General features: G+C 44.5%; 1 protein-coding gene across 2 annotated transcripts in view; it reads left to right on the top strand.

The window, feature by feature from the left end:
• The window catches only part of CWF19L2 (CWF19 like cell cycle control factor 2), a 229,768-nt gene that overhangs the window by 161,200 nt on the left and 44,897 nt on the right, over nt 1-23,671 (top strand). For both annotated transcript variants that reach the window (XR_011026053.1, XM_068266886.1), the window contains exon 13: nt 7,558-7,770. Coding sequence is in view for 1 of the 2 variants with exons in the window: in XM_068266886.1 (XP_068122987.1) it covers nt 7,558-7,770 (213 nt within the window). In the remaining variant the exon portion in view is untranslated. The remainder of the gene's footprint in view (nt 1-7,557; nt 7,771-23,671) is intronic.

Raw genomic sequence — 23,671 nt, 5'->3', positions numbered from 1 at the left:
GTTAATTGACCTCCCTCTAAAAAAACTGGCCCTAGATGCATTCGATACATATAGGTGGTTTGCAAAAATTAAAATACTGTGCAAAAGTCCATCTATTTCAGTAATTCAACTTAATAGGTGAAACTAATACAGGTCCTTCTCAAAAAATTAGCATATTGTGATAAAGTTCATTATTTTCTGTAATGTACTGATAAACATTAGACTTTCATATATTTTAGATTCATTACACACAACTGAAGTAGTTCAAGCCTTTTATTGTTTTAATATTGATGATTTTGGCATACAGCTCATGAAAACCCAAAATTCCTATCTCAAAAAATTAGCATAGTTCATCCGACTAATAAAAGAAAAGTGAAGTCAACCTTCAAATAATTATGTTCAGTTATGCACTCAATACTTGGTTGGGAATCCTTTTGCAGAAATGACTGCTTCAATGCGGCGTGGCATGGAGGCAATCAGCCTGTGGCACTGCTCAGGTGTTATGGAGGCCCAGGATGCTTTGATAGCGGCCTTAAGCTCATCCAGAGTGTTGGGTCTTGCGTCTCTCAACTTTCTCTTCACAATATCCCACAGATTCTCTATGGGGTTCAGGTCAGGAGAGTTGGCAGGCCAATTGAGCACAGTAATACCATGGTCAGTAAACCATTTACCAGTGGTTTTGGCACTGTAAGCAGGTGCCGGGTCGTGCTGAAAAATGAAATCTTCATCTCCATAAAGCTTTTCAGCAGATGGAAGCATGAAGTGCTCCAAAATCTCCTGATAGCTAGCTGCATTGACCCTGCCCTTGATAAAACACAGTGGACCAAGACCAGCAGCTGACATGGCACCCCAGACCATCACTGACTGTGGGTACTTGACACTGGACTTCAGGCATTTTGGCATTTCCCTCTCCCCAGTCTTCCTCCAGACTCTGGTACCTTGATTTCGGAATGACATGCACAAGTTGCTTTCATCCGAAAAAAGTACTTTGGACCACTGAGCAACAGTCCAGTGCTGCTTCTCTGTAGCCCAGGTCAGGCGCTTCTGCTGCTGTTTCTGGTTCAAAAGTGGCTTTACCTGGGGAATGCGGCACCTGTAGCCCATTTCCTGCACACGCCTGTACACAGTGGCTCTGGATGTTTCTACTCCAGACTCAGTTCACTGCTTCCACAGGTCCCCCAAGGTCTGGAATCGATCCATCTCTACAATCTTCCTCAGGGTCCGGTCACCTCTTCTCGTTGTGCAGCGTTTTCTGCCACTTTTTCTTTCCCACAGACTTCCCACTGAGGTGCCTTGGTACAGCACTCTGGGAACAGCCTATTCGTTCAGAATTTTCTTTCTGTCTCTTACCCTCTTGCTTGAGGGTGTCAATGATGGCCTTCTGGACAGCAGTCAGGTCGGCAGTCTTACCCATGATTGCGGTTTTGAGTAATGAACCAGGTTGGGAGTTTTTAAAAGCCTCAGGAATCTTTTGCAGGTGTTTAGAGTTAATTAGTTGATTAGGTTAATAGCTTGTTTAGAGAACCTTTTCATGATATGCTATTTTTTTGAGATAGGAATTTTGGGTTTTCAGGAGCTGTATGCCAAAATCATCAATATTAAAGCAATAAAAGGCTTGAACTACTTCAGTTGTGTGTAATGAATCTAAAATATATGAAAGTCTAATGTTTATCAGTACATTACAGAAAATAATGAACTTTATCACAATATGCTCATTTTTTTTGAGAAGGACCTGTATATGGAATGGATTCATTACCTGCAAAGTGAGATATTTCGAGCCTTTTTTTTTGCTGTAATTGATGACGTCACGCGCAGTCCTGAAACCTCCCCATAGATAATACCAGAGCTGTGTGGGGAGGCTGCGGCGATCGCTGGATAAAGGATTGGCGAGTAAGAGCTGGGGGATCTGGTGGTAACGGGATGGGGGGCACCTATACTACCTAGCCTATTGCTAGCTAACATCTACTGGAGCCACTTCAATGAAGAAACTTAAACTGGGGGGCACTTGTTTCTTGCTAGCCTATACTAGGGGATACTTGCACCTACCCAGCCTATCCTGGCGGACACCTGTACCTATATAGCCTATCCTGGCGGACACCAGTACCTACCCAGCCTATCCTGGCGGACACCTGTACTTACGTAGCCTATCCTGGGGGGACACCTGTACTTACGTAGCCTATCCTGGGGGGACACCTGTACTTACGTAGCCTATCCTGGGGGGACACCTGTACCTACCTAGCCTATCCTGGCAGACACCTGTACCTAACTAGTCTATCCTGGGAGGCACCTGTACCTGCCTAGCCTATCCTAGGGGGCAACTGTACCTACCTAGGCTATGCTGGGGGGCACCTGTACCTTGCTACTCTATACTGGGGTAACACCTGTACCTGGCTAAGCTATTCTGGGGGCACCTAGCCCTGGCTATTTACCTGCAATAATCTGCGGGTAATTCCAAAGACAGATGGGCACCCCTTGGTGGACGACACAGGACAGGTAATGTATAAATGCACACACAGGAGTGCATTTATACCCTAGGGGGGCACCCGTGAGGCAACGGGCACGGCAGACTGATACGGGAATCGCCCTGCGGAGTAGGTGCAACCGACCGATCTCTCTCCATCAGATTTGATTCGCGAGATATGTCTCTAGGTTGAATCTGCCCATGGTCGCTAGATGTATGGCCACTTTTACTTTCGGATTAGTGCAGGTTGAGCAGCTGCAGCTTTGAAGTATGTATAATCAGAGGTTTTGGGGAGTCATTTTGAAATTGTTTAAATATTGTGTTTTCGAGCTTTTATTTAACTTAAAATGTATACTAGACCCTTGCTTGACGTATTTTGGCAAGTTACAGGAAAAAAGGTTATGAAGATTAGTTGGATCACTTTTTGCACAGAAATCCTGGGGAAATTGAACACCAGGGAGCTTAACTAATGTACAGTTCCTCCAGATGCCTCTTGCCTACAGTCATTTGGTACCTGCACATTGTAGGTTGTACACTTTACTGGAGTTTACTGCATCATATTATAACATTTTTGTTTTACTGTATGTCCTTTCTCATTAGCCTCAGCATTTACCAAGAAATCTACAGAGGTCCAGGCAAAGTAGCTTGATGACTGTACTTATGCATGGCTATTGGCAGAAGACAGCGTTGTATTGCTGCCACAACGGCACTGTGCAGATCACTACTCATTTACAAGTATAATCAGAATTGATTGGGTCTGTGAATAATAAGCTAAATTCTGCCGAGGGCTGAAGGTGGTTCCTTCTGAGGTTATAAACAGTAAATATTATGTACTTGTATTACTCCTACCTGAAAAACTGTACTTACTTTTAACCTCCCTGGCGTTCCGATTAATTGCGGCGCGCGGTCGCGGGAGTTTTTTTTTATAGTTGTTGTTTTTTTTTTTAATGTAGCTAGCCTAGCGCTAGCTACATGCTTCCCCCTCCCTTCGCTTTCCCATCCACCCCTCCGATCGCCGCCGGCGCAAATACCCAACAGGAAATCCCGTTCTGAACGGTTTTCTTTATGGGCTTTCCCCGTCAACATGGTGACAATCGGAATGACGTCAGGGGGAGTCCCGATCCACCCGATAGTACAGCCTGGCAGTGATTGGCCAGGCTTCGCAAGGGGTTTGCGGGGGGGGGGGCCTCTTTCGCGGGGGGTAGTGGCGGATCAGGGGCGAGTGGCGGTGACCGGAACAAACACGCAGCTAGCAAAGTGCTAGCTGCGTGTTTAAAAAACAAATTATGCAAATCGGCCCACCAGGGCCTGAGCAATACACCACGGCGTTACTGGACAAGCTGAGCTCATCCGTAATGCCCAGGAGGTTAAAGAGCAGCTCTGATAAGCATTATGACCATAGTACCTGAGCTACCCTGCTGGAAATTTTTAGATGATACAAGTTTGGCTGAAATTTGGGAGCCATAGTAGTATGGTTAGCTATGAGTATCTAACCACTCGTAATTGAAATTTAAATTAGATGGCTCTGCCCTTGGCTGGGGGCGGATTTGTTAACGGACCTATGCCGATGCATGCCACCCACTCGCGTAACATAACGCCGCTAATTCCTTCTTCCTGGTTTGATGGAGTTCCTGGCAGCATAGGTAAGTAACATGCTTCAGGTGCACTTGTAATTAGGTACCTCTTACTACTCTATGCTGCTGCGCATGGCTTACTGCAGTGTAGGGCATCAGACCCATAGACCCTGAACAAGCATGCAGTTCAGGTGCTCTGACTGAAGCCTGACTAGATTAGCTGCATGCTTGTTTCAGGCGTGTGATTCAGACTACTGCAGCCAAAGAGGCTACAAGGACTGCCAGGCAGCTGGTTTTGTTTAAAGGGAAATAAATATGGCAGCCTCCATATCCCTCTACCTTCAGGGGTCCATTAGAAAGAAAACTTGGACCTTCACCCCACATCATGTTTATGTTTACAGAGCTTGGCATAAATTGGAGCGCTGCATTCTGCTGAACGATTTTCCGTGTTCATCTCTCTGACTTAAAGGACAACTGTAGTGAGAAGAATATGGAGGCTGCCATATTTATTGCCTCTTAAAAGGTACCAGTTGCCTGGCAGCCCTGCTGATCTGTTTGGCTGCAGTAGGATCTGAATAACACCAGAAACAAGCATGCAGCTTATCTTGTCGGAGCTGACAATTATTTCAGAAACACCTGATCTGCTGCATGCTTGTTCAGGGTCTACGGCTAAAAGTATTAGAGGCAGAGAATCGTCAGGAAAGCCAGGCAACTGGTATTACTGGTTAAAGTGGACCTAAATTAAAAATACGAGATTTCAGAAATAAAATCTGTTTTCTAAATTATAATAAATAGCAGCCTTTTTCACCTGCATGATGAGAAATATAAAATATTGTACATTTATTGGAGAAACCCCTCCCTTCCTTTCATATTGCCGGTACAGAATCTGGCAGACTGGTGGAGGAGATAAAAAACAAAACACAGGCTGCTACTGATGATGTCACAGGGGAGGTGATCTCAGCTTGTGTAAGATTTCACATAGACGACTCCCCTGACACACCCATGATCTAAAACCTCCTGCTAAGCTCAGAAGTAGTGGCTGCCACCTGTATAACCCTAGTTATGAAAAGAGAAGGGTGAAAAGCTTACACTGAAATGCTCATAGGCTTGAAGGAGTGTTTATTTATCTTTGTATGTGTCAGAGTGGTGCAACTAAATATTTTGAATTAAAAAAATGTTTGGATTGGGTCCGCTTTAAGTAAAATAAAATATGGCAGCCTCCATATTCCTCTCACTTCAGTTGTCCTTTAATTTATTGCTTTTGCTTCGGGTATCAGAAATCAACAATGAGGTGTCAGGAATGCTGGCTGAGCATCCAGTTTTGACCCTTTTGGGCTGAGAGAAATGGAGATGTAAATGATACACAACTGTCCGCTAGAACCTCATGCCGTTATTGCCAGTCCATAGATGTGATAGAAACACTTTGATTCATTATAGATTTATGTAGTGAAAAGAAGCAACACTCACTGATCAAAGTACCTCCTTTCCTTTTCTGCGTGTCGGCACTGCTTTCATCAGATAGAAGCACTTGTTATCACACACACCCCCCCCCCCCCCCTCCAGTAGCCATATCCTGCCCATTATTTTGCTGATTGTCCTCACACTGGGCTGTTTCTTCAGAGCCTTGATTGTGTTGCCACGTCTGTGTCTTTACAGTTCCCTCTTTGCCTTTTTCTAATTGGGTCCTTCTGTCTGTTTCTTTCTTACTTTTTACATTCTGGCATCCTCTATCATTGTTTGATGAATGTGTGAGATGGCTTGTTCAGTCTCCCAGAGATTCCTAGCCTTTTGTAGCTATAGCAGACTGCTGGGATGATGTAAAAAGGATTGTTCTTTAGGCCAGAGAACACCTTGAGGCCCATACATGTGCTGTGTGTGTGATTGTATCACCTGAATCAATCATTAAGTTAGTATTTTGGTGACCGTGTTAAAGAGGAACTTTAACCAAGGATTGAACTTCATTCTAATCAGTAGCCATTACCCCTTTTCCATGAGAAATCTTTACCTTCTCTCAAATAGATCATCAGGGGGGTCTGTATGGCTGATATTGTGGTGAAACCCCTCCCACAGTGTGATGTCATGACCCTGGTCCTGACAGTTTGCTGTTTGTGAACCTCGTTGCATTGTGGGAAATAACAGCTTTTTCCAACTGTCCTGTCAAGCAAGCAGTATCTCACTTGTGCATAAAACTCTCAGTAACGAACATTCCATAAAAATCACCTGGCAGAACTAAAGCTGTCATTAGCTGTGATAAATGTCAGATTGCAAATCAGGGAGAGGAAAGATTTTACAATGGGCAAACACTGACTAAATAACCTATAAATTAAAATTGTAAAAATAAGTAATGTTATTGTTATTTTCACTACAGTTCCTCATTAAGTGTGTACCACTGTACAAAATGAAATGTAAAAAATGGAATCCTGATTGATATTTACCGTTAATAGAAATCCAGATTGAACATTGATCAGGAATACCCGGTCTTTATTGCAGTAGTGATGGTACCTCAGAAATGCCATTAAAGGAATTGTCAGGCAAAAAAAAGTGTTTCACTTACCTGGGGGCTTCTCCCAGCCCCATGCAGCCATCCTGTGCCCTCGTAGTCACTCACTGCTGCTCCAGTCCCCCGCCGCCAGCTAGTTTCATTTTTGCCAACCTCTGGGTCCGCGGACCACATTGCGTCCATTTTTACGCATTCCCGCTGGTGCAGGAACATTAACGCATACATTTTTTTTAGCGTTAGCAGTGCAATGCTAATTTTTTTCGCATTGCACAGCTAACGCAAAAAAATGTCTGTGTTAATGTTCCTGCACCAGCGGGAATGCGTAAAAATGGACGCAATGGGGCCTGCTGACCCCGAGGTTGGCATAAACAAAACTAGCTGGCGGAGGGGGACTGGAGCAGCAGTGAGTGACTACGAGGGCACAGGATGGCTGCATGGGGCTGGTAGAAGCCCCAGGTAAGTGAAACTCATTTTTTTTGTTTTTGCCTGACAATTCCTTTTTAAGTCGAGCATTTCAAAGCTAGTAGCTATGGCTCTGCAACTGGTGTTAGATGACATTTCTACTTAAAGCTTACCTTATGGTGTAAGGCGGAATACCAGGTAAATGACTTGGGAAGATGGTTCACCTGATCTACCACAGTTGTATATTTAGGCCTAGCTCTAGAGGCAGCATGAACTTTTTAGGGTTGTAAAAAGTGACAGGTGTAGGTAATGTGATTTTCAGAATTTGCAGAAAGCAAGATGGCAGCCCCCATGGCACAGAAATAGTACATTCCACAGCACTGGCCAGCAGAAGAGTAACCATAGAGAAGCAGACTTTGGGATTTAGGAGGGGGGGGGGGAATCTTCCTCCTTTCCCCTTCCCTCCTCCACCAGGATTATACAAGTAATGAATAGGAACCTAAAAGCCTCTCATCAATATACTGTATTTAGAGGTGCAAAGTGAGAGTTCTAGCCATCTTGCTGTCCTATTTTACTTTTCTTGCCTTTTGTTCTCAGGCAGCTAAGCTATTTTAAAATGAGTTTGATTTTCTTCCTTACAGTTGAGAGAGAAGACTGACCAGGAGTATTACACCCTGGATGACATGTTTGTCTCCAAATCTGCAAAGAAAGAGCGTGCTAATGAGGAGGAGGAGCGGGAGAGACAGCAGGCAATATCAGAGCATCGCAGATTGGCTGCCACGATGGAGAAATGTCCCTTCTGCTTTGACAACGCCGAACTCCCAAAGCATCTCATTATTGCTATCGGTGTCAAGGTAGGTAGGTTGTCAAGCTAACTTGTAGAGAATTTCTGTAAGCATAACTGGTTTTAACCATTTCTTGCGCTGGCTCCAGTATATCGACACCCCTTGAGACTTCACTCTAGCTCTAGGGCCTAGATGTATGTATCTCGCCACGCACGCTCCCACTCATGTTCTCATCTCTGCATGTTTAGTACACTGATTGGGTAATAGGAACACATGGTCCCATTCACAGATTCACAGATCAAAGTGCCAGTGAGATGTTGGTGGTCATTGACTGAAGTGAAAGTAAAAAAAACACACACACATAATTTCGCGTGTGTGTGTGTGGGGGGGGGGGGGGGGGGGGATCTAGTAAGTAAAAAGATGACCTACATGCATTAAATAAAAAAAACAGCCATTAATTAACCCCCACCCCCACCTACTTGGAAAAATTAACCTCCACCCCCACCTAGTTGGGGAAAAAACTCTTATACTCTTGTAAAAAGAAAAAAAACGTTAACATGCATATAAAATAAAATAATTATTAGGAAAAAGTTCCACCCAAAGAAAGCCTAATTGGTGGCATAAAAAACCTGATATATATATAGATCATTTTGGTGTGATAAAAAAAAGGATGACTCCATCACATTTAGCTGATCACTTTCTGCTCATAAGCCGCATCCAACAAGTTTTGTCATCTGACTCATCGGGGGATTTCTTCGCTAAGTGTGATGAAGGAGAAGTCCTTTTATTGACGTGCCTGGGTTTACTATTTGTAAGTAATACTTCTATTAGAGTAAAAGTTTTATGGTTTTTCACTGAGAAATGTTTTAGTCTTTAGGTGATTTCATATGGTTGTGAAGCTGATTCACCAGAGCAGGGAGAGTATTTGAAGGGTGGGGTGCTTTCTGCTAATGCTGTTCTAGCTGTCTGTTAAAGGAATACTGTAGGGGGTCGGGGGAAAATGAGTTGAACTTACCCGAGGCTTCTAATGGTCCCCCGCAGACATCCTGTGCCTGCGCAGCCTCTCACCGATGCTCCTGTCCCCGCCTCCGGTTCACTTCTGGAATTTCAGACTTTAAAGTCAGAAAACCACTGCGCCTCCATTGCCGTGTCCTCGCTCCCGCTGATGTCACCATGAGTGCATTGAGCAGGCCCAGTATGGTCCGTGCCTGCGCAGTACGCTCCTGGTGACATCAGCGGGAGCGAGGACACGGCAACGCAGGCGCAGTGGTTTTCAGACTTTAACCCCCCCCACAGTATTCCTTTGTGCAGGGCAGCCAATGTGCTAGGTGAGTGCAGTTCCAGTAGGTGGTGGATGCACATTAACCACTTCACCTCCCTTGCTACGCTTATCTACTCCCCACAAAACTTTATCTGAAGCTCAGGGGAGTAGATAGGCGTACTTGTGGTAAACAGTGTGCTGTATGCCCAATAAGCTATCTGATTATGTATATAGGGTATCATTTTAACCGTGACAAGTGAGAGAATAGATTTTGTGTTGTTTGGCAACTGAGGGCTAAGTCGTGATTTTTTTTTTACTGGAAAACTGAATGAAAAGCAATAAAACTGTTATTTTCATGTACTCTTTACCCCTAAATAAATACTTGTAAAAAAAAAACAAAAGTGACAGCATTGAAAATAGAATACATAGTTACCCTAGGGACTTAGCTTTTAAAATATGTATGCCATGAGAGTGTATTACTGTTAATCATGAAGATAAGGGCTTTTAATTACTGATAGAGTACAATGAGAAAACAAAAAACACAAACCAGAAACTAATATATTATCGCCATACATTGTACTAGGAACATTTTTTAAATGTTTAGATAACCAGGACAAATTGGCAAATACAATGTGTGGGTTTTACCTATGGTAACATTGTTTATTTGAAAACTATAACTATAGTGGATGGAAATGGAGAAATAGTGTATTTTTTCTTTTTTTTTCTCATTTTTCCCTTTAAAATGCACAGATAATAACATAATTACTAAAAGCAAATATCACCCTCACAAAGCATAATTTGTGGCAAAAAAAACAAGATATAGATCATTTACATCTGATGAGTAGCAATAAAGTTATTGGTGAATGAATGGGAGGAGTGCTGAAATGTGAAAATTGCTCTGGTTTTTAAGCAAAAAACCCTGTGGTGCTGAAGTGGTTAAAGCGGTTTAACACCCAGCATTACAACTTTGCTTTAAAAGATTGCTTACAGCTTAGAAATTATGCCAGATTTTTTTTTAAGCAGAAATTCACTGAATGGGTTAAACATGACATTTTAGTGTTGGATTTAACTAGGAATCCGCATCTGTTCTTATCTTTAGTTACAAATGTATCTTTGTTTGGAATGCAATTAGACCTCTGAAAAGCCTGCCGGAGAAGCCCTCTTTGTTCTCTCAGAGCAGTGTTTGTTTATTACTTTGTAAATAGATACATTTGTAACTAAACCTAAGCACGGAGGAGGATTTCTAGCTAAATGCAGCACTAAAATGTCATGTTTAATCCATTCAGTGAATTTCTGCTAAAAAAAAAATCTGGCATAATCGTTTCTAAGCTGTAAGTAATCTTTTAAAGCAAAGTTGAAATGCTGGGTGTTAGACCACTTTAAGCGGGGTGTCACCTGTAACCAGCACAGTGTGTAGATTCTGGTCCCTTCCTGGTGGCTTTTCTAGTTAGTTTGCAGCTTGCACTATCATTAGACATTTTTCTTTTTCTCAGAGAATAATTTTGGATTGAGTGGAAACTGACATGGTGAATCCTCATCTAAGGATTTTAGTAGGATGATACTGGGATGAAGTGGCAGATGCCTATCAGGGCTTGCTATGTACGAACATTTGTTTTTGGTATCTAGGAAGTGCACTTTCCATTGACTTTTTTTGTTGTACTGGCATGGATATGACCCTCAAGGCCTGGAGTTTGATACCTGTGCTTTAGCTGAAGCGAGGAGCAGCGGGCGGGCCACACAGAGGCATGTCCTTCAGAAGAAGATTTCTTCCAGAGTAAAATGAGCCATAAATGACTTTTCTCTTATGTTGCTGTCACTTACAGTAAGAAGTAGAAATTTGACAGGTTTTCGACTAGCCCATCTCCTCCTGGGGGATTCTCAGGGATTTCTTTATTTTCGAAAGCACTTAGTCAATGGCAGTTGCACCGTCCAACTGCCCCAAAAAGTGTACAGTGAGCAGAGGGGCTGGACAGCATCTTTATATAATTTTTTATCAAGGAGTGTCTTTATAAAGAATACAGGTCATGCTGAGAATCCCCTATGGAGAGATGGACTAGTCCAAAACCTGTCGGTCAGATTTCTACTAACTATTGTAAGTGATAGCAACATAGGAGAAAAGTAATGTATGGCTTATTTTACTCTAGAAGAAACGCTTATTTCTGTGTGTTTACATGTATTTTACATTTTACAATTTTCATGATAGTGGTCCTTTAAGATGCTGTAAGCTGCTTTCTAAACACCCTATACATAAGGTGAATCCGTGTAATCCATCCTCTTCACAACAATGTAGTCAGCTCTCCCATAGAAGTCCAGAAGACAAATGTGTGTTCTATTTTACTTTTCTGTTCATTTTATTGAGATCGAATATAGTAAAGGGTCCCCAGCTTGTGCCACTGACTGCAGCTTCCAGACAATAGGAGTGGATGAGTCAGAGAAGATGATCTCCCTCTCCAGTATAAATATCAGCACACTGGGGTATTGTCTGAACAGTGTCTCTAAACAAAGCAAGTTTACTTGCACTCAGGATGATTTGCATTTGAAAACCATACCCTCTCCCTATGCCATTTCCTGGATAGTTTTCTTATTTACCTTCTTAAAGAGGAACTCCAGCCTAAACACACATACTGTCATTAAGTTACATTAGTTATGTTAATTAAAATGGATAGGTAATATAATCTCTTACCCACCCTGTTTTAAAAGAACAGGCAAATGTTTGATTTCATGAGGGCAGCCATCTTTTTGGTTGAAAGGATGTGACAGAGCGCATGAGACACAGTTTCAACTGTCCTGTGTGCTGATCAGCCCTCCCAGTTGCTAGGCAACGTGAATAACAACATAGGAAATCCCATCATGCTTTGCACAGCATCAGGGGAAAAAAGCCCGGGCAGTTTTCTTTGATGGGTGGAGCTTAGCTAAAAATGCAGCTAAAAATGATTCTTTGGTAAGAAAAACAAAGTTCTGATGCTTGTGAAACTGTTAAAGAAACACCAAGCCTTTTCAGTTCTGCTGAGTAGATTTTTTAGTCCGGAGGTTCACTGTAAGGTCAGCACACACTGTGAAATATTTTTCATAGAGAAAAGTTTGTATAAAAACAAGTACTAGGACACTCCTAATCGATTTTTGATCAATACAGCAATCAGATTGATCTATTCCCAAATGATCCTAGCTAAATACATACACACGCTCAACAGCGGTCTTTTATGCAGCACAATTGTTGAACAGCTCATGTTGTGAAACAAATTGAAACAGCTGAAGAAAAGTATTTTGCTATTGTTCAAAAAGATAAGACTGATAAGAAGTCGATCCAACAGTTGAATTGACTTCTTATCAGTCTTATCAGCTGTTTGAACAATAGCAAGAGACTTTTTTTTTAAGCTGTTTCAACTTTTTTCACAACAGAAGTTGTTCAGCATAATAGACCCCTGTTGAGCTTGTGTATGGGGCTTTAAGTCAAAGTTTCTGCTGCATAGATTAGAATTGCATCAATCAAGTGGCATCAGTACACTCGTACAACGTAATGAACGACAAATTGCCCAACTTGTGGTTTGCATGACTTGTTGTTTGCATGACCATTATGTACACACGTGCTGACCAACTAAACAACCAATTCATTTAAATACTGCATGCGCACAATCAGGGATGCTCTCCAGGTGAATTCCGAATTTGGAATTCATCCTGATAATCAAAGCACCTGAGCGGGTGGGTAAGGGCTCTTTCACATCTAAACCTGTTTTCTGCGTTTTAACCTCCTTAGCGCTATGCCCGACACTGTGTTGGGCATACTGCTTCCTGGCCCCAGGAGTTCCCCATGCATAATAAATGAGATCCCATGCCTGAAAAACCTTTAGCTAACCTTTATCGGGCACCTGCCGATCCTCCCGTTTATACATTACCCAGCCTGGATTCAGCGATCGCGCAGCCTCCCTGCACAGCTTCGGTCCCTCCATGGGGAGGATCGGGTTTGCGCATGACGTCATGTGCGATACTCTCCATAGTGAAGACCGGAGCTGTGCAGGGAGGCTGCGCTGATCGCTGGATCCAGACTGGGTAATGTATAAACGGGGGATCGGGGGGTGTCGGGGGGGGGGGGGGTGTCAGGCTCTTGTACTAGCTAACAAAGTGGTAAACGACCTTGCCCTTGCCAAAGCCGAAGGTAAATACTCCATCCTGCTCCTCCTGGACCTCTCCTCGGCATTTGACACTGTCGACCACTCCCTCCTCCTCCACTCCCTGCAGCTAATGGGCATTCAGGACCTAGCCTTAGCCTGGATCTCCTCCTACCTCTCCAACCGCTCCTTCACAACATTTTTCAATGGCTCCTCATCCACTCCTACACCCCTCTCAGTTGGTGTTCCTCAAGGTTCCGTCCTAGGACCACTCCTGTTCTCACTCTATACTGCCTCAATTGGTAAAATCATCTCCTCCATGGGTTTCAATTATCACCTGTATGCCGACGACACCCAGATATATCTCCACACCCCAGATATCTCCTCCTCTACCATGGACAAAGTCTCTGCCTGCCTCACATCCATTTCCTCCTGGATGGCTGCCAGGTACCTGAAGCTTAATTTGGACAAGACTGAGCTTCTAATATTCCCACCCCGCACAGCTGCACCCCTCCCAGATCTGCACGTCACTATTGAAAATACTACTATCCACCCTACCTCCCAAGCCCGCTGTCTAGGCGTTACTCTGGACTCTGAACTTTCCTTTACAGCCCACATCCAAGGTATTGTCAGATCCTGCAACTTCCACCTCCGCAACATCTCCAAGATCCGCTCCTACCTGTCACTTGACACCACTAAACTACTTATCCATGCCCTTGTCATCTCCCGCCTAGACTACTGCAATTCTCTTCTATCTGGCCTCCCCTCTAACCGTACTGACCCACTTAAATTGGTAATGAATGCGGCAGCCAGACTGATACATTCTTCTCACCGCAGTGCCTCTACAACTCCGCTCTGTAAAGCACTACACTGGCTCCCCATCAGCTTTAGGATCAATTTCAAAATCCTGTGCTTGGCCTACAAATCAGTGCACAAGACCTGCCCGACCTACATCTCTGATCTGGTCCACAGGCACATACCAGCCCGCCCCCTCCGATCCTCCAATGACCTGCGCCTAGTCGCACCACGCATAACTCAGTCACACGCACGATTGCAGGACTTCACCAGGGCTGCCCCTACTCTCTGGAACTCTCTCCCACCAGCCGTCAGACTCGCCCCCACCTTTAATACCTTCAAACAAGCTCTTAAGACTCACCTCTTCACGCTCGCATACCCCCCTACACCAGTATCATAATATGTTCTGTTAGACCCCCTCTCAAAAGACGCACCTATTGTCTCCACCCCACCCTTTAGATTGTAAGCCTCTGGCAGGGCCATCCTCCCTAATGTATCCATCTTGATTATGCAATCTTACTCACAACCACCCTTCTTGTAGACTCGAACAGTCTCTATCTTGACCTATGACACTGTATTGTTATCAAATCATTTGCATGATCTTGTTTTGTTGTGAGTTTCCGTATGTTCTACCTGTATGTTAACCCATTTATCTATTGTGCAGCGCTGCGTAATATGTTGGCGCTTTATAAATACAATAAATAAATAATAATAATAATAATAGCCTAGTGCTGGCTAAAGGTTTTTCAGGCATAGGATCTCATTTATTATACTGGGGGGCACAAACTGGCAAAACTTTGCGTTAACCAAGGTAAAATAAAAGTCCATACACTTTCATTTTACCTTTCACGTCCGACGCTGCGTTTTGGTGCGTTGCGGTTCAACGCACCCGGGAGATTTTAATCGCCCAGAGCCGGCATTTACTCGTCGGGTGAATGAATAACTACCGTCGCTGATTGTGTCGCACAGCAACATCCCGACAAGCCGCAGGCCATATAACGCGTGCAAGCGGAGCAGTGCTTTTCGGTGCTGCTAGATTTGGGCGCAGCCAGCGCCGCCATAGACTATAATGGGAATCCGTCTATAGCGGCGCTCGGTGAGTAACGTTGGCGCTGTCAGAGGACGGAGCCGAGGTTGCTTAAATAACACAATAATTCGGCCTCCAGCAATCGCTGGAAGCCAAATTATTTAATTCCCCCACTATCCATGGCGGCCTGGAGGGGGAATAGTAATTAACACGGCCTGGACTTGTGCAGAAGCAGGATCAGCCATATAACAGCTGTATCCTGCGCCCAAGTCTACTGGCGCCGATTTTAAATGTACTCTGTGCAGGAGAACGGCTCCTGCATGCGCTCTAGATGTGAAAGAAGCCTAAGGTAGGGTTAAACGTACCCAGCAGCCGTCTTCTTTAATCCATCCCATGGCGCACTCCAGGCCGCATCAAGTCACTATCACGTTTCCTCCTTCGACTCAGGAGGAAGCAGTGGCAGTCATGTGACGTGGCGTGGAACGCGCTGCGTGACGGACTAAAGAAGTCGGCTGCTGGGTACGTTTAGCCCTCCCTTACCCACCTGTTCAGGTGCTCTAATTATCAGGATTAATTCCGAATGAAATCCATTCGGAATTCATCTGGAGAGCATCCCTGTGCACCATACCCCACATTAAAAAAATAGATAAAATATTAATTAAAAAAAGGTAGTTTAAATGACTTGTACACATGTGGCCAACCTGCACGATAGTCAGTTGATCCACCAATTAGATCGGCCAAACAGCCTTTTATTAGATGGCCGTCTAGTTGTTTACTGCCCGTGCACACGACTAAACCATTCGTCCAACAGACAAGTTGGAATGATAGTTGGGAGGAAAAATTGCACATTTATGTGAGCCTTTAGACAAGATTTTTTCTGTAATCTGATCTGGTGTCTTCTGGTGCAAGGTGATCAACTAGACAAATGATAGGTATTTCTCTTACTTGGTCTATTCTAAATCTATAGTCCTCTCCAGTCTCACAATGACCCCTGCTCTTCCTGCTCAATACCCTGATTGTCTCTTTTCTCATATTACTGTGGGGAAGAGGCTTACTTTAGGAATGGACAACATCTATCCAGAAATAAGAACTGAAGCACAGGTCTGGAGCTTCCATAAAGGCAAGGGGGGCAACTGCCTCTGGGCCTTCGAGTGCTGCCTGCACCCCTACGCTGTCAGACTCCAGTCCTCCCCTTTAACACTGATGTGCTCCCTGGGGCCCTGCACTATAACAGCTTTGGTATCCTACCTGTCCCGACGGCTGGCGCACTGTTCCAGTTGTTTCATACTTCTTGTCTTCATATCTCGCTGCCTCCCTCTTGTGACCGGCGCATTCATTACACAACATGCGCAGGATCACAAGAGGCGGACAGTAGGAAGAAGATGGGAGCAGCACACTGCCGGGACAGGAGAGATACCAATGTTGTTATAGTGCAAGGGCCCCACGGAGCAAATCAGTTAAGGGGGGAGATCTGGAGGCGGCAGCTGCCTTGGGAGCCCAGGGAGGTGAGTTTGCTGGGGGGTGGGGGAGTGTTGGCCCAGGTTACTTTTGCCCCGGAGCCCCATTGGGCGTTGAACCAGCCCTGCTGAGGAGTAGAGGGCAGAAGATTTGATGGACTGAGCCATTACTTTTTACTCTTCCCAAAGCTTTAGTGGTTGGAGGAGGGGTCGTAGGGATGGCTGTAGAAAACTCATTAGGATGATGTTGTGCACGGTTTCCCCGATGCACAGCATTCGCAGTGACGTATGTTACGATGCTAACATCGGTGACCACAATGCATAATGTCAGTAAAAGCACAGGTATTATTCGCTTGGAGTTGCAATTGCACATTTAAGCAATTACATTCACACCTATGAATACGAGAAGCCAACTTACCAGCAAGGTGTCAATTGCAGATAAGCGGGCCATAAGTTAACAGGTGTTTCCAGACCACCCCCTAAAATGGAAGCCAACCCAGCCACAGCCAGCTGCAGAATTCAAATGAACATTCCAAATTGGTAATACTTGTAATGATCTCTAGGAGGCTCCCTTCCAGTGTAGCAACCCCTGCAGAATTCCAGCATGCTTATCCCAGTGCATGTTCTGCTATTAATGGTAGGATCGTGGGTAATGCAGGAGATTTGTATGTACCCCCATGGCCTCAACGTGCAGCTGCAGTATCATGTGACTAATACCTGTGCTTTTAGTATGATTATTATTATGATTAGTGACAGGTGTTATAGCAGCCAGCTGGGGCAATCCACATTCTCTGGCTGTGTGTCTCTAGTTTTTCCTGATCTGGGTGTCATCCTCAGCCTGATTGTAAGCATGCTCAGGAATCAGCAATGTATGAATTACTGAAGAACGGTTGTGGGGTAACACAAGTGTTGAAGAGGAACTGTAACCCAGGATTCAACTTCATTACAATCAGTAGCTGATTCCCCCTTTCCCATGAGAAATCTTTACCTTTTCTTGAATAGATCATCATCTGTGTGGTGAAACTCCTCCTCCAACAGTGTGATGTCAGGACCTAGGTCCTGACAGTTTCCTGTCTGTGAGCCTTGTTGCATTGTGGAAAATAACTGATGTTTCCAACTGCCAAGCAACCATTATTTCCTCTGCATATCTATATCTATAAAAACAACCTTGTAGCTTATTGCATTGTTAGGGGGCATGGTTATAGATAATGGCAAATGGTGTTTTTTTTTTCATGTCTGCCAGTAGTAAAGATGACTACATCTAGGCTGATTGTGGATCAAACAATATGAACAAATTACATGGCGAATATCAATCATTTCTTGATCTCATCTCTTAAAGTGGACTCAAAATAAAAAAAAATACAAGATTTCAGAAATAAAATCTATTCTATAAATTATAATAATAAATACCAGCCTTTTTCAGCTGCATGATGACAAATATAAAATATTTTACATCTATTAGAGGAACCCCTCCCTTCCTTTCATATTGCCAGGGCAGAGTCCGGCAAACAAAAACAAAACACAACCTACTAGTGATGATGTCACAGGGAGGTGATCTCAGCTTGTGTGAGATTTCGCATAGACAACGCCCAAGGGAGGGAGGGTAGCTGATGACAAACACACCCATGATCTAAAACCTACAAAGCTCAGAAGTAATGGCTGCCACCTGTATAACCTTAGTTATGAAAAGATACGAGATTTATTAGTTTTGGGTGGACAATCTGTTTCTTAGGCCTGGGACCCACTAGTAGTTCTTTTCTAAGCGCTTGTGATTGGTTTGAATAGCATTACATTAGCAAGAGCTTTTCAAATCACAAGTGTTTAGAAAAGCGCTGCCATTGGATCCCTGCAAGACTGTCGGAGTCGGTACAAAAATCATCCGACGCCTCAGTTTATGAAACTTTCAACTCCGATACCCCTCGACTCCAATTCTGCCTCCACCTATTCAGATTTAGAAAAACCACCTCTGTTCTCTTTAACCATTTCAGCCCGCGGTTATTTTTAACCTTGTGAACGAGAGGAATTTTCACATTTCAGCGCTTCTCCCTTTCATTCCCCAATAACTTTATCAGTACTTATCACAACGAAATGATCTATACCTTGTTTTTTTCTGCCACCAATTAGGCTTTCTTTGGGTGGTACAATATGCTAAGAATTATTTTATTCTAAATGCATTATAATGGGAATATTAAGAAGCAAATTGAAAAAAATCATTATTTTACAGTTTTCAGCCATTATAGTTTTAAAATAATTCATGCTACCATAATTAAAATCCACCCATTTTATTTGGCCATTTGTCCCGGTTATTGCAACGTTAAAATTATATCCCTAGTATAATGTATGGTGACAATATTTTATTTGGAAATAAAGGTGCATTTTTTCAGTTTTACATCCATCACTAATTTTTAGCCCATTATTTACAGTAATAATTATATGCCCTCTTGACATAGATATTATTTTTTTTATTACCTAATGTCAGTAGGTGTAATTTTACTATTTGGCCACAAGTTGTCCCCACTGAGCAAGATCCTATTAGCTACGCTACATAGGATACAATGTATTGCTACATTGTAACTAGGGAAGTGACGTAAGGCTTCAATGGAAACCTGCAATCACAGTGCCGGCGGGGAGATTAGTGAATGGGAACATTGTATTGTAACAGCTGTATTTAAAGAATAAACGCTGTTTTTGAACAAAAAACATGTTTATTCTCTGCAGATATGCTCGGATTGGCACAGGGGACTTTTGTCCCCTGCAGCCAATCCCCTCTACTAGCAGCAACATCACGATCACGGGCATTTGCCCACACGATTGCGTGCAAACACTTGCAAACTGCAGGGACGTGACTAGCACATCCCTGCGACTCTAGCAGTTGCCGCGCGGCATAAATGGTTAAAGATCCGTTCCGCCCTTTATCAGCGTATGTCACTAAACATAGTTTCTGTGATTGCGCCTGTATCCATGTTGCAAGATCGCAGAAACGACCACTTGCCATTTAAAAAATAGTCTGAAAAATAATTGGTAGAATCGCATGATGGGTGCAGGCCTTAGGAAATATATTTTGGTTCTGTGATAGGTGTAGGCTGCTGATTTTAAGCTCAATGTGCGGAGCGTTCTTTTAGTGTTGGATTATTTTCTCCGTAAGCTATTCGCTTCCACTAATAGATTGCATTAAAGCAATCGCACATCCTCTCGTATGAGGCCGATATTATAGACTGGGCCTGCTTTCCCCATTAAACCAACGTCCTCACAGTCTTGATGCAATCAGATAGACAATTAACGAAAGTAGATTAAGTGTGTTTCCAACACACTTTACTAAATACTCAAAGCCCAAAACTTTGTTTTCAGGTTTAGAGGTAATAAGCATTAGAGTCATGGTTTGTTTGTTGATTTCCCTTCTTGGAAAAAAATGTTCTGTTCAGCCCCCCCAGCCCCTTCGGATGAAAGTGTCAGAGTTCAGTAAATCTGACACTTTGCTGCCCCATCCTCCCCTGCTGCGCCATGTAATTTAAATATTGTGTAGGTGCATTTGGGCTGAGCGCTAGGGTGGTCATTGCTGGATCTAGTCTGACATGACTGTACCTCCCCAACACCACATAGCGCAAAGTACCGTATATACTCAAATACAGGTCGACCTCGTGTATAAGTCGACACCAATGCTCAACCCTCTTAAGCTGGATTGTTATTGACTCAAGTATAAGTCTACCAAGCAAAGTTAATAGTTGCACTTGGGGCTCAGGAGGGGTTAATGACTGCACTGCATACAGTATTGCAGCCATTAACCCCTCCTGTCCCTTAAAGAGAGACTGAAGCGAGAATAAATCTCGCTTCAGACCTCAGAGTTAGCAGGGGCATGTGTGCCCCTGCTAAAACGCCGCTATAGCGCGGCTTAACGGGGGTCCCTTCACCCCCAAATCCCCCTCCGTAATGCGTGGGAGCGCTTCCTGGTTGGGGTAGGGCTAACCGCCGCAGCCCTGCCCCACGCGCGTCTGTCAGCGCGTATCTCCGGCTCTCCCCCGCCCCTCTCAGTCTTCCTTCACTGAGAGGGGCGGGGGAGAGGCGGCGATGCGCCGCTGACAGACGCGACTGGAGGCAGGGCTGCAGCCGTTAGCCCTGCCTCTAGGAGCAACCAAATGCACGACCAAGTCGTGCTGGGGTGGGTTTGGGGCTGAAGGGACCCCCTTTGTGCGGTGCGATAGTGGCGGCTTAGCAGGAGCACACGTGCCCCTGCTAACTTTGAGCTCTGAAGCGAGATTTATTCTCGCTTCAGAGTCTCTTTAAGTGTAGCCAATACCTTCTCCAGGCCCCCAAGTGCTGCAATTATTCACTCCCTTTTATGCAGCCCAGTATTTCCCCCCTGCCTCTGTAATTGTTGTGGCCGGGACTTTCAGACCCATGTTTTCTTAGCATTTCCTTTCCACAATGTATCACTTACCACAGGATAAATTGCTGCAAATGGGAATGTCACTATTAGTACACACATAACTCACTGTGCTCAGTGTTGGCTGTGACTCGTGTATAAGTCGATCCCTATACTTCTATGAAGTGAATCAGATCTAAATTTCTAGACTTATACTCGAGTATATACAGTAATAACCATATTATGCTGCTGTGTTTGCAGGGGTGTGGAACTATATTGCGCAAGCTGTTTCTGGCCCCGCCCCCTCTAGTACAGGAAGGTACAGACTTTCCAGTTCACCAGAAAAGAGAAATAAAAGGCTTGGGGGTGTTAGATGGGGGTGATTGGAAAGGGTTACAGGGGGTGATTCTGCTCTGTGCCCACTGTATGCACATGATTATGAGCAGCAAGAGTTGTGGTGCTTTCTGCTGCAGATCAGTTATTATTGGATTACTAGGGTCCCTATAAGTCGAGCACGTGGATTAAAGCGCAGGAGATTTGGGCACAGCCGGTGCCACCATAGACCGTTAAAGGAATTACGACTATAGCAGCGCACAGTGAGTGAATTCGGTGCTGTCAGAAGACGGAGCTGAAGTTGCTTCTAAAACACTGTAATTCGTCCACCAGCAATAGCTAGAAGCCGAATTACATAATTCCCCACTATCCATGTGGATCTGGAGGGGGAATAGTAATTAACCTCCTTGGCGGTAATCCCGAGCTGAGCTCGGGGTATGCCGCCGGAGGTTGCCGCTCAGGCCCTGCTGGGCCGATTTTCATTCTGAAAAAAGCAGCACACGCAGCCGGCACTTTGCCAGCCGCGTGTGCTGCCCGATCGCCGCCGCTCCGCGGCGATCCGCCGCGTGCAGCGGCGAAAGAGGGTCCCCCCAGCCGCCCGAACCCAGCGCAGCCGGAACAAACAGTTCCGGCCGGCGCTAGGGGCTGGATCGGGCGGCTCTGACGTCAGGACGTCGAAGCGAAACAAGATAGGCCGCTCATTGCGGCCTATCTTGTTACTTTCGATTGCCGGAGGCGATCGAAAGTACGCTTCCGGAGCGCCCTCTAGTGGGCTTTCATGCAGCCAACTTTCAGTTGGCTGCATGAAATATTTTTTTTTTTTAATTTAAAAAAAACCCTCCCGCAGCCTCCCTGGCAAAATAAATAAACCGCCAGGGAGGTTAACTCCACCAGGACTTGTGCAGGAGCAGGGTAAGCCATATACCGGCTGTATCCTGCGCCCAAGTCTCCCAGCGGATATTTCTCTCGTACGCCCTATAAGTAGTTCTGGGGTTATGTAAGCCCCTCACACCTGCTCAGCCGTTTTGGAATAAAGCACCACAGCTACGTCCATCAGTCACTGCAGAGTTTCCTTGTAAGGGCCTGCTACCACTGAGCCAATGTTTGCCACCTCCTGGACGAGAGTCACTTGCACAGAGCTGAACGCAGGTGTTATACCGATCCCTCCCCTCTGCTGTCCTGCTTGTGTGACTGCAGTTACATTGCCTCCAGAATGTGCGCCAGATCCAGAGCTGTGTGAAGGTCACCTCTACTGAAACATCCTGCAGTTCCATTTATGTCAGCGGTGCTGTCTGCTGTTCTGCTCACACATTGAAATTGTCATATGTTTTCATAGCACAGATGTGAAGTATTAACAATGTTTGCTTCCTGCTGCCCTGAGAAAGCTGTGAGCGATTGTACAGACAATGAACTGTGTCTGCTGCAGAGATTGAGTCCTCTCACCGAGTCATTTACAGGTTTATTTCAGTATGACAATGCACAAACTTGTAACCCTAGTAGCCAGTCACAATCTGTCCTTCCCATTGCCGAAACTTGATTGCTTTCTCCTCACATTTCACCTTTCATCATTATACTTTGCACAGATTTCTCTTTTTCTAAGAAGCCCTTTGGAGTTAAATACTTAATTCAGAAGTGGGAAGCCTTTTTAGATATCCCAGTGGCCACCATTCCAGGCTCACAGGTTTTTTGTGTGGCCACATTCCCTCTAGGACAAGTGCGTCTGTAGTGTGCCTGCGAGAGTAAGGTCCATGCTTGCCCAGTAGAAGGAAGTTAGGAGTGCATGAGTGGCTTCATTCTACTGTATATGCGTGAACCTTACTTGCGCACCTCAGTCTGCATGTACTTGTCCACAGCTGGGAATGTGATCATAAGATCAAGAGGGACCCTGTGTAGAGTGGTGGGTTCAAGGAGGAACATGGAAATCTCTGGACTAGCCAGAGGCTTTAAAAGGCCTGTACCCTCTACGCCCCAGGGGTACCCATTAGATAGATCTCTACCACACTACACTTTCCATTCTGTATATACAAGTGTGCTCCTAAAATTGTACATAGGTAGATCATTTTGACTTAGTAATTTTTTAAAGGAGCTCACAAGGTGAAAAACTGTGGGTATGTCTGCTCTACGCAATTTTTCCAACAATTTTTTTGAGCGATCATTTCCCTGATCTCGCAGCTTGGGTGCAGGCAGACAATTACACAAATGACATTTGGCGATGCACGGCAATAACGACCGTCACGGCGGATTGGATCTTTAAGATCCCCGACAACTCCCGCGCAAAGTGCTGTGATCACTTGAACTCTCGTTCACGCCCGTTGGGTGGTATCGCCTGTATCGCCGTCAGGAGGATGGATCGGGGAATGCTTATTGCTGGGGGACGTCGCTGTTTTCCATCCTCCTGAGTCATTAGGTGAGTATTCAGTTTTACTACTGAAGTACGTATCAAACCCCCCTTTGCATTGCAGGTTTTCTTTAAATATTTGTTCTATGGCTGTTGTTTCTGAATACTGCCAGCTAACAACATTTGATAAATATTCATAGTTTCGAGCCATATCGGTGCCTTGCACAGATGAAGCCAATGAGCCTGAAACAGCTGTGCGCTGTGTATTAGTATAGCTCTGTAAAATGGATAGG

The sequence above is a fragment of the Hyperolius riggenbachi genome, chromosome 2 (genome assembly GCF_040937935.1).
Source record: "Hyperolius riggenbachi isolate aHypRig1 chromosome 2, aHypRig1.pri, whole genome shotgun sequence".
NCBI lineage: Eukaryota > Metazoa > Chordata > Amphibia > Anura > Hyperoliidae > Hyperolius > Hyperolius riggenbachi.
Note: the sequence above shows the minus strand (reverse complement) of the source record. Positions and strands in the feature narration are given on the sequence as shown.